This window comes from Dermochelys coriacea, chromosome 16 (assembly GCF_009764565.3).
Source record: "Dermochelys coriacea isolate rDerCor1 chromosome 16, rDerCor1.pri.v4, whole genome shotgun sequence".
In the NCBI taxonomy this organism is placed as follows: Eukaryota; Metazoa; Chordata; order Testudines; family Dermochelyidae; genus Dermochelys; species Dermochelys coriacea.
In genome coordinates, this window is record NC_050083.1 from 5,073,025 (window position 1) to 5,091,004 (window position 17,980).

Sequence of the window (17,980 nt, forward strand, 5' to 3'; positions counted from 1 at the left end):
TCCACTATGCAAGTCATTAATGGAAATATTGAACAGTACCCAACACAGGACAGATTCCTGCAGAACCTCACTAGATACACCTTCCTACTTTGACAGCAAACCATTAATAACTACTCTGGGAGTACAGTCTTTAACCAGTTATGTACCGACCTTGTAGGATTTTCATCTAGACCACGTTTCTCTAGTTTGCTTATAAGAATGTCATGTGGGACTGTGTCAAAAGCATTACTGAAATCAAGAGAGGTAACATCTACAGCTTTCCCCCCATTCAGTAGGCCAGTAAACCTGTCAAGAAAGGAAATTAGGCTATGTCTATACTATGGACATTACAGCTGTGCTGCTGTAAGGTCTCCCATATAGCTGCTCTTTGCCAGCAGGATAGAGCTCTCCCACCAGCATCATTAAACCACCCCCAACGAGCGGCGTTAACTCTGTTGATGGGAGAGCCCCTCATGCCAAAATAGCACTGTCCACACCGGCACTTTTGTCAGTGAACTTTATGTCAGTCAGGGAGGTATTTTTTTCACACTCCTGATCGACAAAAGTTTTACCAACAAAAGTGCTAGTGTAGACAAAGCCTTAGGTTAGTTAGACTACTTGGATTTGTAAAGAACAAATCATGCCAGTCACTTATTACCATGTTATCCTCTAGGTGCTTACAAATCAATTGATTAATAATTTGTTCCAGGATCTTTCCAGGTATTGAAATTAGGCTGTCTGGACAATAATTCCTCAGGTTCTCTTTTTTCCTCCTTTTAAAGATAGGTACTATGTTTGCCTTTCTCTAGTCCTCTGGGCTCTTACCTTCCTCCATGAGTTCTCCATGATAATCACTAATTGTTCCCTGAATGCTTCAGCTACTTCCTTAAGTAGTATCCGAGAGAGAATTTCAGCAGATCCTGCCAACTTCAATACATCAAACTTATCTAAATATTCTTTAACCTGTTCTTTCCCTATTTTGGCTTGCATTCCTCCCCCTTTGTTGTTCATATTAATGTGTTAATTATCTGGTTACCATAAACCTTTTTAGTGAAGAATGAAACAAAATAGACATTAAACATCTCGGCCTTTTTGATGCCATCAGTTGTTCGCTCTCCTTCCCCGCTAAATAGATGACCAACATTTTCCTTCTTCTTCCTCTTGCTCCTAATCCACATAGGGTCTCTTCTTACTGCCTTTTATGGCCTTTGCTTAGTGTAGCTCATTTCGTGCCTTAGCGTTTCCTGTTTTGTCCCTACACGCTTGTGCTATTCTTTTGTACTCATCCTTATCAATTTGTCCATGTTTCCACTTTTTGTAGGATTTCTTTTTGATTTTCAGGTCATTAAAGGGCTTTTGATAGAGTCATATTGGCGTCTCACTATTCTTCCTATCTTTCCTTCGCATCAGGACAGTTCGCTGTTGTGTCTTTAATATTGTCCCTTTGAGAAATTGTCAGCTCTCCTGAACTCCTGTTTCCCTTTGATTTTGATAAGAAGGATGTTGATAAATTGGAGAGGGTTCAGAGAAGAACCACAAGAATGATTTTAAAAAAGATACCTTATAGCGATAGACTCAATGTGAGACCCTGCAGGGCTGGAACTTGCAACCATGTGGGTTCTGTGCTGCTGACACCTCCTCATCACCCCTGGCCACTGGAGGACCCTGTGATTCTAGGTTCAGCAGGAAGTACAACCCAGCAGGGCCTGGGTGGCTGCCCCTCATAGCTCACTGATTGGCTAATACCACCATATAAACCATGAAGCCATGTTTGACCAACAATAGTGACAGCCGCCGTGCTCCAGACCCTGCTTGCAATAGACACTAGATTCGGACTTCTGACCTTGGTTTGTCCTCAACTGCGCTTTACGATTACTGTCTGTAACCTGGCTCCTAGCCCTGATCTCATGGTAACTGGACCTTGCGTGCCTCCTGATGCCTGACTCTGTTTGCCTTCTGGCCTGTCTCAGACTCTGACCTCCTGATAACTTGATCCTGCTTGCCTCTTGATGCCTGACTCTCAATCTGCCCTCTGTGCGATCTCAGACTCTAACCTCCTGGTATCTGACCCAGCCTGACTCCTGCTTGGACCACTGGGTTAGACCACCCACGACCCTCTCATGACAGTTTGCTCAGACCACCTTTGGCCCTCCCCCAAATCCATCCATCCCCTCCACAAATGATGGAAGGGGCTGGCCGCCCTCCAACCTGCAGCTCTCCCAGGCCCTGGGGCCTGCAAGACCCATCTGCAGGCGGAGAACCTCTTACTACAGACCCATGCTATGCACTGTGTACTCAAATGACAGACCCTGCATGAGCAATTTGTCCAGTTGCAGGCTCAGGTGGCACAGCTCACTGCCAAAGCACAGACCTTACATGAGCAGCTAGCATGCTCACAGGGAGAAAAACAGTGCTATGAGCCTGGACAGACCATGTATCACCTGAACCAGCCCTCGTGGTCCCACTGCCCGAACAGTTCAATGGGTATTGCTGGAAATTTGGGGGGTTCCTGAAGCTATGCAGGCTGCTCTTTCTGCTATGCCTCCAAACATATCCCACAGACCAGATTAAGGTGCAGCTAATAGTCAGCCTGTTATCTGACAAAGGGCTTGCTTGACTCCCACGCTCTTGGAGCAGAACAGTCCAGTGGTCTCTGACTGGGATGCCTTCCTGCAAGCCTACATGACCATCTCTGATGACCCACATTGCATCTGCTCTGCAGAGGCTGCCCTTCAGAAGCTTTGACAGGGACGAGGGCCAGCTACCTCCTATGCTGCTCATTTCCAATGGCTTGTGGCTGATGTTGAATGGACTGAGGCAGCCCAACTTTACCAATTCTGGTGGGGCACAAGGACTCAGAGAAACAGACCCGCCCAGGCCCAGTAGGGGGGTACAGCCTGGGCACCACCCGAGCTCTATGATTCAAAACCACTCCCCCGCCCTCAAGTAGAACCTGGAACCCTGGTGTCTCCCAGCATTTCCAGTTGCTACTGCAGTTGCAGATCTTGGGGCAGGTGCGGCAGATCCCCCCACAGTTAGCAGCAATAGACTCCATGGCTGCCGCCAACTTTGTAGCTGCTGAGGCAGCCAAAACCCTCCAGATCCCCCTGCAGCTGAAACCCACACTGGACCTGGGGGAGAGGATCGATGGATCGCTTCTGTTGTTGGGACCGGTGACTCAAGAGACCCATCCCACTAGGAGCCGAAGTAGAAGGGCACCAAGAATTAATATGCTTCAATGTGATCTTTCCTCATCATTCTTGGCATTCCTAGGTTGGAGCAGCAGGGCCCATGTATCTCCTGGTGGTGGAGGAGCAGTAGCTTTCCCTCCAAATACTGTCACAAAGTGTGCCTCTGACAAAGCAGCCAGTCCCCAAGTGACCCATTCCCAGGGCCCAGGATAGGAGGAGAACCTCGGAAGCGGAACCCCAGACGGCAGGCGGCCAGCCACTCGGGAGTAGCTCCAGGCCAGAACCTGAGCCTCCGTGCCAAGTACTGTGACTACCTGGATGCATTCAAAAAGAAAAATGCTGACTCACTAGCCCCATACAGAGACTACAGCTACCCAGCAGACCTACACCCCAGGGCAAAGGTCCTACAAACAGACTCCATGTCTGAACCAGAGCTGGAGGCGCTACATGGGTTTATTCAGGAAAACTTTGCCAAAGGCTTCATTCGGCGATCTACCTCTCCAGCGGGGACACCATTCCTCTTTGTGAAGAAGGAGGAAGGGTCGCTATGCCTCTGCATAGACTGGGGGGCGGGGGCCAACTGTGGCTCGCAAGTCACATGCAGCTCTTTTACCGTTAAAGTGCGGCTCACAGAGCCCCCTTCTCCCCCCACTAGACTGGGCTGGGGGGAAGCTCAGGACCTCTGCCTTGCAGCCGGGTGGTGGGGGAGGGGCCTCTGCCTATCGGAGAGGGGGGGGGGGTCTTTAGCCCCGCAGGAGACGCCTGATGTGGCTCAGGCCTTCAGCCCCCACCCCAGTCTGGTAGGTGGAGAATGGGGGGCTATGGAGGGGGCTCCACAAGCTGCACTTTAAAGATACAAGAGCCACATGTGGCTCGTGAGCCACAGTTTGGTCTAGAGTCTCGGCTTACCTCACAAGATAAACTTTCTTAGACAGGAGGGTATCTCACCCAACGTTCTCCAACCAGCATGTAACAACCTGGCTGGCTGTGATCCTTTTTTCATGAAGCAAACACACTGTCAGCTTACTTCCTCAATTAAGGATTCGGAGAGAGTGCCTGTATCTACGGGTATAGTCCAGAACTCCATTGTTTTCACCTATTGACGGGATTCCCTCCTCTTGATTTATTTCTTCCTGTAAATTCCCTCAGTGAAGGTTTCACAATCCCTTCACTAGCATTCGGCTTAGACTGCAAATGAGCATCCATTGTGAACTGTACAATACTCAATTTACATAGAGACAGACTGCTAGATGAACATCTTGTGCCTGAAAGAAAATTGTTTATCAGCTTCTGGGGATTGGCCCCAATTCACAGACCTTCAGAACAAAATTTTCAGTATAGATACATAACTCCTTATATATTATCCATACGTACAGCTTGCAATGACTATGGAGACTAGTGTAGCAATAGAGACCACGCACGGTGCTCTTTGGCAAAATAGTACATAGAGACCAGGCCAAGGGGAATCCATGTAACCCTTATGCACCTCTGTGTCCTCTGCCAGTGGACACCTAGAGGTCTCCAAGTCACACCTGGCTTAACACACAGAGATGCAGGATATGCTAGAGGACTGCTGGCTATCTATGGCTTGCAAAATGGACCCTTAGAGAGACAAGGTGGGTGAGGTAATATCTTTTATTGGAAGTTGGTCTCTAATATCCTGGGACCGACATGACTACAACCACACTGCATACAAAAATGGATCCTGGTCCTTTATGGCTATTGAAGGGAGATTTTGGAGTTTATCACTGATGGAACTTATTAATGCAACACAGGGAGGACCTTGTTCAAGAAGCCATTATCTTATGTTAATCACCTCGCCAATACCACAGTGATTCGAATCTTTGCTTATTTCAAAATGTTTGCAGAAGGTGATGGTCAAACAATGAATTTTCTGGATCACTCCAAATGGTTTTCAGGATTGGGTGTGAAATGGAGTCTCTTTGGCCTGTGAACGCCTTTTATTGCAGCAGCAGTGAAGTGCTTCTATGACTGTCTTGGCCATTTGCTACAATGATCCAGAGAGCTGGATGAGTTCTGCAAGAAAAGCGCTCATAAATATTAGAATATGAAATGACCACCTTTGTGCCCTTTGTTACCATTAATGAGCATTCCCACAGTTGGGCTTGGATTTGCAGGAATGTTTGGGGCGTAGCTGTACTTCAGTCAGTCCCTGTAGTCACATGCAGACAAGGGTATTGCTATTTGTTATTTCTTTATTTAAAGTTTCAGGTATTCGGTTCAGGAGTAGAAACCATACCATGTGACGTAAGTAGATGAGCAATTAAATATCATGAATACTCAATAATTGAAGTGAACAGTTAACAAATAAGCCATAGGATAAAAGTAGTTCACATAAGCTCTTCAACAAATACTTACAAATAACAAATCTGTTCACAGAAGCCGGGGCAGTTTTTCAATTTTTTCTGTTCAGAAACAAAAAAAGACTAAACTCACTGCATAATTTACTTTCAAGGGATAATTCAATCAATTCTAACCATAATGATTATCCATAACGTGATATGTTTTTTCTTCTTCTTCCCTGACTTTACCACATGTTCATGGCTGACCCTGCACTCCCTTTTCCAGGTGCACCTGTGTGAAGCAGATGGCCTGTTGGAATTTTTGGGATTCTCGTCTACGGAACTCACCAACCAACCGGTTCTAGTGGCAGTGAAAATGCTAAGATCCAATGTCAACAAAACAGCCAGGTAACCACATGACACTATGCAACAGCTTTTATCTGAGTATGAAGCCTGATTCTGCTCTGAGATTAGTTTTACACAGGTTAGCTTCACTGACTTCAGTGGAGCTACTCCAGATTTACACTTGTGTAAGTGAGAGGCGAGTCAGCTCTTGGTGTGTGAATATATAAGCAGTTAGTGCATGAGTGGGTATTTGAACAGAGATAATGGAAGTCAGTGGAATGTCAGTTTTATCCTGGCTGCTGAGTGGAGCTCATGAGCAGAGACCTATCGTCCATTCTTGATGGACAGGTGTGATTAATAATGATATATTTTATTATATCACTCCTCCTATCCAGCAGGGCACTAGTGGACTTATCCACTAATGCTGTGCACACAGAGATAAGTGAACAAGTCCAGTTCATCCAGGAAAGGGTCACAAAGACACCGAGTGGGAAGAGTACTTTGGAAAGGATGTGATCGTGTGAGTTATAAGGAATGACATGAAAACAACAAGGTTGGCCAGTTTCACAGAAGGCTGGACATTTATGTAGAGAATGGGAACATCCACAGTGACCTTACACTGGATAACCCTCCAGAATTTATATGGGCATGAGCCAACTTCCAGCTCTTGGGGATTAGAAGGAAACACTTCCAGAGAGCAGGTTTCCCATCATGGCCAGCACTTTGCTTTCTTACCCTTTTCTGTGGTATTAGCCACTGTCAGTGACAGAATATTAGACTGCTGGCCCCATGGGCTGATCCAGTTCCTAGGAGAAACCATAGAAATACAGACATGTTAATAGAAAAATGACCTGATCATATACTACAGTGATGGACGCAGGATTGACAGGCGTATAGAAACTTTCACTTCCTGCATAGTGCTATTACATCATCCTTTATCCCTGAGACTTTGACATCATCACATCTAGAACAGCCTCTGCATCTTCTCCCCCACCAGTCCCTTCTACCTTCAGAAAACCCTCTTGAGGCCTGGCCCAGCCACAGGCTCTCTCCCTGCAGAGCCTGTGTGGCTAAGCCCTGCACTCTGGGGTTGTTTCTGTGCTGCAGCTGTAGGTGCAAAAGGGATTTCAAGAGGGTGCACTCTGGTTACAAAGCAGAATAAAGGGAAATCAGTGGGAGAATAATTTAGGGAAAAAAAGACAACTCTTCTGGGAGACTTCAGAAAAACTCCCATTCCTAGTATTCAGAACCTCTCTATCTCCCCTTCGCTCCTCCCAGATTCCTCAAGCAAAGGAAAAGAGGACAGTGTTCAAGAAATCAGACTTATGTCTTTCTCTTTTTAAGAAATGATTTCCTAAAGGAGATCAAGATCATGTCCCGGCTGAAGGACCCAAATATCATCCGACTGCTGGGAGTATGTGTGCGTGATGACCCTCTGTGCATGATAACAGAGTATATGGAGAACGGAGACCTCAACCAGTTCCTGTCACAGCGGGAGATCTGCAGTAAATTCACCATTTCAAACAACATTCCCTGTGTCAGGTAAGAGGAGAAGTCACAGGTTCTAATGCAACAGTTTCAGTGCCCTGAACTTAAAGTATATTAATATTAAAAACAATCTGAATTGTGAACCAGTTAAGGATGCTACATGTGTAACATACCACGCGTACTGCACACCACAGACTAAACACCACAACATTACTTTTGCCTGCCACAGGATTCCAGCTTCTGTCAGCCCCTTTACCAAGCCACTCTCTCCTCACAGCAAACTACTCCGATGCTTCCCCAGGGTACCCAAGGTTGTGAAGCTCCTTGCTACCACCTGTCTGTGCCATTGTGTGTCAGCCTCCTGACTCCACCAGTCTCTGGCAACACAAGCACTGCCTGCCAGTCCTCTGCCAGCCTCACTGTCTCTGTTCAGGTTAGCGACAGTTCCTCTGGAGTGCCCAGCCGCTGTTCCACTGAACACTCACAGAACTCTCAGGGCAAGTCTACACTTATACCCACCAACCGAGCGCTGTCTACACCGGGGGTTAGGTCAGTATAACGACATTGCTCAGGTATGTGGATGTTTCACACCCCGAGCCACACAGTTATACCGATATAGGTCTGACATGTAGATCAGATCTCAGATTCTCTACTCCCAAAGGAGGAGCACACACCAACGCACCAGTTTCATCTCAGGATCACTACTCTGGTTAACACAGAACACTTCGCTATAGTTATAGTGAAAACAAGGAGAAGTCTGTTAACAAAGAACAGAGATGCAAATGACAATAAGTAAGAACACTGGAAACAAATGGTAACAAACTCATAACCTGCTTTCTAGAGCCTAAACTTAACTCACAAGACATTCCCCTGTCTCCTACAGAGTAGCTTACCCCAAGTCATTGCCCCAGCGTTTTCAGCCAGGAGGGCTGAGACCTTCCTTTCCTAAGATCAAGCCTGCTGGCAGCTTGTCTTCCCAGACAGAGGGATGAAATCATCCCCTCTCCACTTATTTTTTGCAGTTACAGAATATGGTCCCTTAACCCAGGAGGTTCCCTCTAAAGAGATTTATTTTGGTAGGGGTTTGTCTTTGTAAATCCTCAGGCCTGCACCTGGCCCAGGCAGCAAACACAGCCAGTCTCCAGGTATGGCCATTGTTTTTTATACTAACTGAGTTGGCAGAAAGGCATACAATACACAATGGTCTGCTCGAGAAATAAGTGTTTGCTACCCCCCACTGCCTAGGATCACCTTCTAGTGACCTGTCTTAACTTACATGCTTTAAAAACACAATTTTCAGTAAGCATACATAAACTCCTTACACGTTATCTGCACCGACATTTCACAATGGTCACGATGTCGCGTGTGACGCAGGCATTCAGTAGAAACCTTACATAACCTCTTTTGGTGAACCCGGACGATCCCTTTAAGCCTATATGTCTCTGTGCCCTCTGCCAATTAGCACCAGTTGGTTTCTGAGGCACAACTATAACATCTAATATCCACAGCTGTGAACAGTACTGGAAGCAGTGATAAAGTGGATGCCTATGGGTGGACAACTAGAAGTATGTACTGGTAGATGGCTTTATTCCCTTGCATTTGTGTGTTTGTGCCAAGTATGTTGTGGGTGTGACAACCCAAACTGCTTCACATACAGTTTTGTGTATTCATTTCCTGGTTTTTCTAAATGTTTAAGTGAGGGGAGTTGAGGAGAGTGTTGGGGTTTGGGGACAAACTAGGGAGGATGGCTTCCAGAGTTTGCATACACTAGTGCCTGGACTGAGAGAGAAGATTTCATCTGCCCGCTTGAGAGAGAAGAGTTAATTTAGCAACAGCTGCACTTCTCCGGCAGATAAAACTTTCTCTCTCTGGAGCAACTCATAAAACTTTTTCCATTGAAGGATAAAATGTGATTGAAAAGTATAGCAACTGATGGAGAAGTTTTTATCTTAGAGAGAGGATTTTATCCTATGGAGAAATTTTGTGTATATGGTGGAGGAATTTTGTCTATACAATGAAAAAAATGTTATCCAACAAAGAGTTTATATTTTGGTTACCTGTTAGCATATAAACTTTCAGTTTTGACACATAATGGTGGGAAAAGACTCTAAATACTTTTAAATAGCCAGTTGCACCAGAGCCGCTGCAGATTCATCTATTAATTTTTGTGTAGAAACATTTTTCTTAAACAAGCTGTCCAAAAAGCTCACTGGACCATTATGTTGATATTCAATTAATCTTGGAACACTGGGGAAGTTCCAGAAGACTGCTGGAAGAAAGCTAATGTTCTGCCAATATCTTAAAAAAGTAAACAGGATGACATGGGTAATTATAGGCCTGTCAGCCTGACATTGATCCTGGGCAAAATAATGGAACAGCTGATATGGGACTCGATTGATAAAGAATTAATGGAGGATAATATAATTAGTGCCAATCAACATGGGTTTATGGAAAATCAATCCTGTGAAGCTAACTTGATGTCTTTTTATTTTATGAGATTACAAGTTTGGTTGATAGTGCAATCGTGGATTTCTGTGAGGCATTTGACTAGCAGCTGCATGATATTTTGATTAAAAAACTAGAACAATACAAAATTAACACGGCATGCTTCAGATGGATTCAAAACTAGACACAGATCATGGCTGACTGAATGACAGGAGAATCTGAAGGAGCGAGCTTCACCATCTTGGCTGCTACCCCCACCATCTCCTGAGTCCCCCATGATCCACTGTAACACTGTTGGGCTTTCAGAGTCCAGATCCTGAACAATGTCCTGACCAGCATGGGCCAGAGAGAGGTTCCCAGATGACATCACCACCTCCACCATCTTCAGTTAAATCCCAAACTATCTGGGATGTGAGACGTTGTCAAATCCTGCCACCACCCGCACACCCTTCTGTGTGTTCTTTTCCTTCTCAACCATATTTCTTCTCTTTCCTATCCATCTCCTTTTGCCTTCTGTCTAGTAAGAGTCTGGCTTAGCCAGCCAAGACTGCATATTTTGCAACACTGCTGTGAGCCTGTGACCAAAAGAGCAGATAAAAGCAGTGCCCTGAACTGCCCGATGCTGGTACTAGTTTGCCAGGTCTCAGTGTGGCTGATCAGACCAGGTGCTGCACCTCTATTTCTCCAGCAGGGAAGTTGCAAGTAAGAATTCTCACAAGAGACAGAAGCTGCATTTTCCATCTTGACTGTTCTTTTCTCCCCCAATTTTGTGTGTGTTTGTCTTGGTTTGTCTTTTAGAAAACAGGATCGGACTTCAACAGCAGCAACAATAACAGCTCCAGTCCAGCTCACCTAACTTCTTCCCTTTTCCCCCAAAAGAACAGCTATTACCATGTGTAGTACCACCTAAAAACCTGTCACTTGGAGGTGTTTTCCTTCTAAAACTCTCTTCAGCTAAAGGTAAAGGGAACAAGGGATATTGTTAAAAAGAAAGCCTTATATAATACTGTACATTTCAGATGCTTTAACTGTTTTTCCTTCTTTTCTGTCTCTTTAATAAAAGATTAATGATGCTTAATGGTGTTCTTTGCCTCTGGGACTAAGCCAGCTGAGGTCTCTGTATAAAACCTTGTTTAAAACTGTTTAATATTGGACAGTGAGAGGGTCACATTAACCTCTTTGACTCTTTGGGCCAATTTATTCCATTAATGTTAATAGAGTGTTATTTCAGCTTCCATACTGATGACCCATCCGACCCCTTAGCTGCATGGTTCCTCACCCTCACCTCATCAACCAAGCAGCACTGGTTGGGCTCTCCCACTCATCAGAAGAGCCATTCACTTGATGTCGTCTTCCCCAAACCCTGCTTTCTGTGATCTCACCATGAGTTCTGAGGTCCCCCATCACCTGGTCTCTATTAGCAGCTCCCCCTCACTCTGTCTCTCGATCCTTCTGGGTATGTCTAGGGTTCAAATTCAGGCTAAAGCCTAACCCCTCCCCTTCCATCTTCATACAGATTGTGCTAACCCAGGGCTTGGACCCTGAGTCCCATGGCGATCGAAGGGTCCAAGCCTGAGTCAAGCTGAGACCCAGGGTTCAAGCCCTATTGCTTTGCAGTGTAAATGCACTGGACTTGTGCTCTGGGAGTCTGCCAAAAGTATGCCACAATCTCATGTTCTTCCACACTCCATCACAAACAAAGGGCGAGAGCAGCCACATTTTGGGAGGGTGCTAAGAAGTCTGGGATATGGGTGTTTGGACTCGGGCCAATCTAATGCAGTGTAGATGCTGGAGCCCTAGGTTAGGACCCACGGTTCACCAATTCCTAACCTGGGGTTACAAATGGGTGTAGATGCTCAAGCCCTAGGTTAACAAACCCAGGGTCTGCTAACTCAAATTCTGCTAACCCTGGGCTTACATTGCAGTGTAGACATACCCTCTTTGACTTTCACTCCATCAATGCTGATAATTAATTTCTCTGCTGCTCTCTGCTCCCTGCGTTCTCTTCCCTGGTGGTTGTTGATTCTCTTGAATCCTTTGCCAGCCCCAGCCCTAGCTCATCCCCAGCATCCTCCGTTCCTGCAGCAGAGCATCTCTAGTATCCTCTGACCATGCCAACAACTTGTTCCTTCAGTTCTGCTATCGTCCTATGCCAAGCCACTCTACTCTTCCACACTGATCAAATTCCATGCGGGCAATCCTAGCTGACTTTTCACCTCCTTTGACTCACTCCTCAAACCCTCCCTCCCCCACTTCTCCTGCTATACAGGAGCTACCTAATTTCTTGAAAGAGAACATTGACAAAATAAGACACAGCCTTTCCTTCCCCTTCTACAGCTTTGCCTCCTTCTCTCTTGTCATAGACACAGAAGTTTCTCATTTGCTCTCCTCTAACCCCACAACCTGTCCCAGTGTCCCCATCCCATCTCCTGATCTCCCTCACACCCACTCTCATCCTCTCCCTTACTCTTCTTGTTAGCCCTCACTCATCTCAGGCTCGTTCCCCACACAATACAAACATTTGAGTCTCTTCCATCTTAAAAACATCCCCCTTGGCCACGCTTGCTCCCTTGTTCCTTTCAACTCTCAGCTCATTGAATGCTCTGTTTACAATCTCTGTCTGAAGTTCCTCTCCTCCAATTCCACCCTATACGCTCTCCAATTCATCTTCTGCACCTTGCATTCCACTGGAACCACGCTCACCAAAGTCACTAATGACCTCTTTCTAGCCAAGCTCAGAACCAGTGCTCCATCTTCATCCTCTTTGACCAGACAGCTGCCTTTGGCACCATCAGCCATGCTCTTGTTCTTGAAATCTTCTTCCCTTGGCTTCTGTGACTGTCCTCTTTTGATTCTCCTCCTTCCTCTCTAATCATTCCTCCAGCATGCCCTTGGGAGGATCCTCCTTGTGCCCCCTGCAACTTTCTGTGGGGTTTCCACAGGGCTCTGTCCTTGGTTCCCTTCCCTTGTCCCTCTCCACCTTATCTCTGGGTAATCTCTATGCTGATGACACACAGATCTACCTCTCTGCTCCAGACCTGCCTTCTTCTGTCCAAACTGAAATCTCAGCCTGTCTCTTGGACATCTCCTTGTGGAAGTCTAGCTGCCATTGCATAGTAAATATGGCTAAAACAGAGCTCCTAACCTTCCCCCCCAAACCCTTCCTGCTACCTCCTTCTCAGTCACTGTAGACAGCACCACCATGCTGTCACTCAGGCCCATAACTAGGGTGTCATCTTTGACTCAGCCCTCTCTTTAGGTCCTCGTTTTCATCTATGTCTAAATCTTGCCCTTCCTCATCCGTACCATCTAAGATACAGTCCTTCCTATCCATCCACACAGCTCAAAGGTTTGTCCAGGCTCTCATCTCACATCTGGATGACTGCCACATCTTTCTCTCTGGCCTTGACAGATGCAATCTTGCCCCACCCAGAGCCATTCAGAATGTTGCTGCAAAGATCATTTCCCTAGTCCATTGTTTTGCCCTTGTCACCCCTTCGCTCCTTTGCATCCCTCCACTGCCCCCACATTGCCTCAAATAGAAGCTGTTTGGCTTCACTTTCAGGGCTCTTCATGGCCTATTCCCACCCACCAATCATCTCTCATTTGCTATTGAGAGATCAACTCCCCGCTCTCCTCCTGCCAATGCCAGCCTTCACTGCCCACTTGTTAAATCTCCAAACTGGCCCCTGTGTGCTTTCTCCCAGCCTGCTCCTCATTCATGGGAGAAGCTCCCTGTAAACACCCACACTCTACCCAATTATACACATTCAAACCCCTCCTCGAAACTCTCCTTCGAGGTGATGCTGACAACAAACCTGGCAATGGTTAGGCTGCTGGTGTGACGAAACCATGGCCCATCCTGCTGATCAATGCTGTCTCCTTGTTTCTTTGTAGGCCCCCGTCTGTCTGTCTGTCTGTTGTCTTTTGTCTTATACTCAGAGGGCAAAATCTTTGGGGCAGGAAGCGTCTCTTTGTTTTGTGTTTGTACAGCGCCTTGCACACTGGGTCCTTGTCCATGGCCAGGTTCCTGTGACGGGGCACTATTAGTAGCACCCTGGTCACTGATAATGCTGCAGCATGAAGAAGCCTGCAAGCTCAGCTATGAGCAATTAAATGTTTTCTGTTGGGGGATTATGAGCACCTGGGTGGTAATCACTGGGTTAATGATGTAATTGGGAGGACATAAGTGGAAGGAGTAGGAAGCCAGGAAAACTGAGAAGGAAAGCTCAAAGGGTTATACTGGGCTGAAGAGTGAAGGCTGTGGGGAAACCTCCTCTTGCTGTAACTCTGACGTACACTGTTATACTTGGCAAGGAAGGAATAAATACACACGTGGTGCAAATGTAACAACCTGGTGTGTGTTTGTGCCATGATCCCACACAAATTGGCCAGGCAGTGCAGTACACTGGGTAGCGGCAGAGCTCCTTGGTGCTGCAGTAACACAAATAACGTTAAGTCATGGCCGCTTCTGAAAATTCTGAACCAAGGCTATCTTGCCTACCATCCCAAGGAAGCTTGTGGCAGAGCCAGTGATAGGACACTTCTTTCCTAGGTCTTACCCCACTGCCTTAACCACAAGACTGTATTTTCTCTTTCTCAAGGCACCTGCCTCATTCACTCTTCTTCCCAGTTCTGAGCTGTTTGAGACAGGGTCTGCTGGCAAAACCCACATGTAATCATGTCATTAAAGACAGTGTCATTATACATGTGCACAAGGGGGCAGGATTAAGGGCATGAAAAATAACTAACAGTATTTCTAGAGACGTAATGGTGGCAGTCAGGACATCCTGCCCTTTCTCAGCCCTGCAAGAACACAAGCTCTTCCCCAAGAAATAACAATGTGCCGTTTAGGGCCAGATTTACAGGCACTAGCCTCTGTCTGTGACTGCCAGTCAGGTCACTTAGATACCTAAGCCCCACCCAGCACCCATAAATCAGGGACTTGTGTGACGTGGGGCCAGATTTCCCAATAGCTTGGAGCCAAATTTCCAAGTGATCAGCACACACCATTGAGGCCAGATTGTCAAAATGGCTGAGGACCCTGTGCTGAGCACCCTTGGAAATCTGGCTACTTCTTTTGGTGACTCAATGGGAGCTGAGTGCTTTGGAGAATCTGTCCCACAGTTGTGAAATCCCTGATTTATGGGCTCTCAACATCTCAGGGTATGTCTACACTGCAGCTGGGAGAGACTACAGGGAGCCAGAGTCACACTGGTGGGGCTCCAGCTAGTGTGCTAAAATAGCAGTGTGGACATTACGGCTTGGGCTCTCAAGCCCACCGTACCCCCTGGATTCGTGCTCAGGTGGTTAGCCCGTACATGGCTCACACTTCCGGGAAGGCAGTTAGTTCGTTGCAAATGTACACTCTAGACTGACAGGGATAGTGAGGAATGAGGAGTTAAGTGACACCATTGTGCTTATTGCAACACACAGCATGCAAGATTCCCGCAACAGAAAGAGTCAAAAGAAAAGCGACTGCAAGGAAACTCTCCTTTGATTTTCTGTTTGTTTTAAATGCAGCTATTCCAACCTACTGTTCATGGCCACCCAGATCGCCTCTGGAATGAAGTATTTAGCTTCCCTGAACTTTGTGCACAGAGACCTGGCCACCCGCAACTGCCTGGTTGGGAACAACTACACCATCAAGATTGCAGATTTTGGAATGAGCAGGAATCTATACAGCGGGGATTATTACCGTATCCAGGGCAGAGCTGTTCTGCCGATACGCTGGATGGCCTGGGAAAGTATCCTCCTGGTAGGGGCTCCTCACAGCGCTCTTTCTCTCTTCCTTTTGCATGTTCCCCCGTGGTGTGTGGGTGTGGGTGTAGGTGTGTACATACTTTGTACAGGAAACTGAGTAACAGCACAAGTCTCCTTTTCTATCCTTATTGTCTCCTTTACTAATCAATAGGATCTTGGCAGCTGGCTGTACCGCTTATCTTGTATCCCCTTTGGTAACTGGATGCACCCTATATGCCACGCATCCCATATGCTGTGTGCAGCCTCTGACTCTCCACCATGCAGACTGCAATGGCACTGTTCCATCAAACTGCACTGAGCCCATCTCTTCCTCCAGAGAAGGAAGGCAACCATGTGGTTACAGCACAGGAGTGCATGTCTGAAAGCTGGGTTTTAATTCATGAATGCTACAGATTCCCTGCTCGGATCTGAGCAAGTCACCTCTCTGTGCCTCCGTTTATCAATTGCCAAAATATGGCGGGAAGGAGAGAGATCTTTTCCCTCTTTCTCAACTCACTAGCTTAAACTGGATTTTAAGTATTTAAACTGTTACACATTTCTTACCTTCCCTGTGCAAGAGTGGCTGGTGCCTCAGTTTCCCCGGCTGGTATGTCTGTTTAGCTAAACCAACACTCCACCTATTCCGAAGCAACCAAAGTCCAGAGTAAACCCAAGCTCCAACTGGAGTACTTTCTTCAGCCCTTTGCTGTCTTCCTCTGACTGGGGAAGAAAGGATTTAAACAGGGCCTTCGCCCCTCTCAGGTGAGTGCACTAACTCCCGAGCTAGGGGATGTTCTGGCGTAGCAAGTCCTCAGTCTCCTGTTGAAGCTGTTCCACTGTGGCTAAATAACTAAAGAGTCACTGAATCAGGACTTGGGTCTCCCATCTCCCATGAGCATGCCCTAACCACCAATCTACAGAGTCATTCTCACGTCTCTCTCGGGTCCAATGATTCTTTCAACAGCTTCAATAGGAGAGATTGAAGGCACCCCATGTCAGACGATCCCATAGCTGTGGGATTAGAGCACTAAGCTGAGTGGCAGGAGGGTCCTGTTCAATCTTTTCTCCTCTTCAGGCAGAGTGGGGGAAGCTGAACCTGGGTCTCCGACATCCCCAGGAGTGCGCTAATGACTGGGCTAAAAGCTGGAAAGTGGGCACCACCAGCACTGCCTCCTCCAGTCACTGTGTGTGGCACAAGGCAGGCACCTAAGGGTATGTCTGTCCTGCAAAAAAAAACCCACGGCAGCAAGTCTCAATCAAGTCTCCTGAATCGGCTGACTCGGGCAGCGGAGCTAAGAATATCATTGTAGACGTTCCCAGTCAGGCTGGAGCCTGGTCTCTGAATCCCGGCAGTGGGGTGGGTTTCAGAACTCAGAGATAGACACTTCCCTGCCGTCTGGAGTTAGGTGCCTATATTCCTGAGAGGGGTGAGGCTTAAAACACTCCACTCTCCTCAGCATCTCCCATTGGCTAGGCAGCTCCTCGCCTAGCGCACAGGTTTTTTTGAATCAAATTCCAAGGGGCCTATCTCTCTCCATTCATGGTACAGGAGCCCAGGCTTTGTGCATCGCAGTGTTGTTCCTGTGATTTGCTCAGCGTCACAGCGCCTAACTCCCTTTGTGGATCTGGACCCTGCTGAGGCAATTTTGAAAATCCCAGGAGGTGCCAATCTGCCTCTTTAGGCACCTGAATACCTTTGAAAATCTGACCCTGGAGTTAATTAGTAGATAGGCAGCACTGCCAGTGGTATTGTATCAAGGTGCCAGAAAGGTGGCAAGACTCATAGGGATGGGAATTAGAGGCAGGAAAGCACTGCAGGGTGCCAAGCACCCAGCCAGCCTGGTAAGACTGGTACCCACAGGATGGCCTCACTGATTTGCCTAGTCTAGTTTTCAAGGTCCCAAGCAGTATGGCTCCCACCTCTTCCCCTCAGGAGCCAGCTCTGCAGCCTGCTGCATTTCACTTTCAGGACATTCCCCTCATATTCAGCCTGATTTTCATTTTCTAACTAATCAGTCCAATTATGCAGTTACCCCACACTTCCCTTAGTGCCCAATACAGTGATCATCACCCCAAGAAATAGGCCCACACATTTTGTAGGTAAATGTTTTCATAATTTTGCACCATTGCTCCAAGTCATACTCTCTTATAACACACCACCTTATTCCTTTCCCTCCTTGTGTGAACACCCTCCGGATATTTGCCGACTGTTCTCATGGCATCTGTAGTCACCGCCTGGTGAAGCATGACTTACGAGGAGAGGCTGAAGGAGCTGGGATTGTTTAGTCTGCAGAAGAGAAGAATGAGGGGGGATTTGATAGCTGCTTTCAACTACCTGAAAGGGGGTTTCAAAGAGGATGGCTCTAGACTGTTCTCAATGGTAGCAGATGACAGAACGAGGAGTAATGGTCTCAAGTTGCAATGGGGGAGGTTTAGATTGGATATTAGGAAAAACTTTTTCACTAAGAGGGTGGTGAAACACTGGAA

The 17,980-nt window shown here is 46.8% G+C and overlaps 1 protein-coding gene across 3 annotated transcripts in view; it reads left to right on the forward strand.

The window, feature by feature from the left end:
* The window catches only part of LOC119844386 (discoidin domain-containing receptor 2-like), a 156,248-nt gene that overhangs the window by 127,886 nt on the left and 10,382 nt on the right, over positions 1-17,980 (forward strand). For 2 of the 3 annotated variants that reach the window (XM_038375121.2, XM_038375122.2), the window contains exons 13-15: positions 5,760-5,881; positions 7,163-7,360; positions 15,275-15,509. In XM_038375121.2, the coding sequence (XP_038231049.1) occupies positions 5,760-5,881; positions 7,163-7,360; positions 15,275-15,509 (555 nt within the window). Of the gene's footprint in view, positions 1-5,759; positions 5,882-7,162; positions 7,361-10,549; positions 11,286-15,274; positions 15,510-17,980 lie in introns of those variants that run through there. The other variant, XM_043498678.1, reaches the window with a different exon arrangement.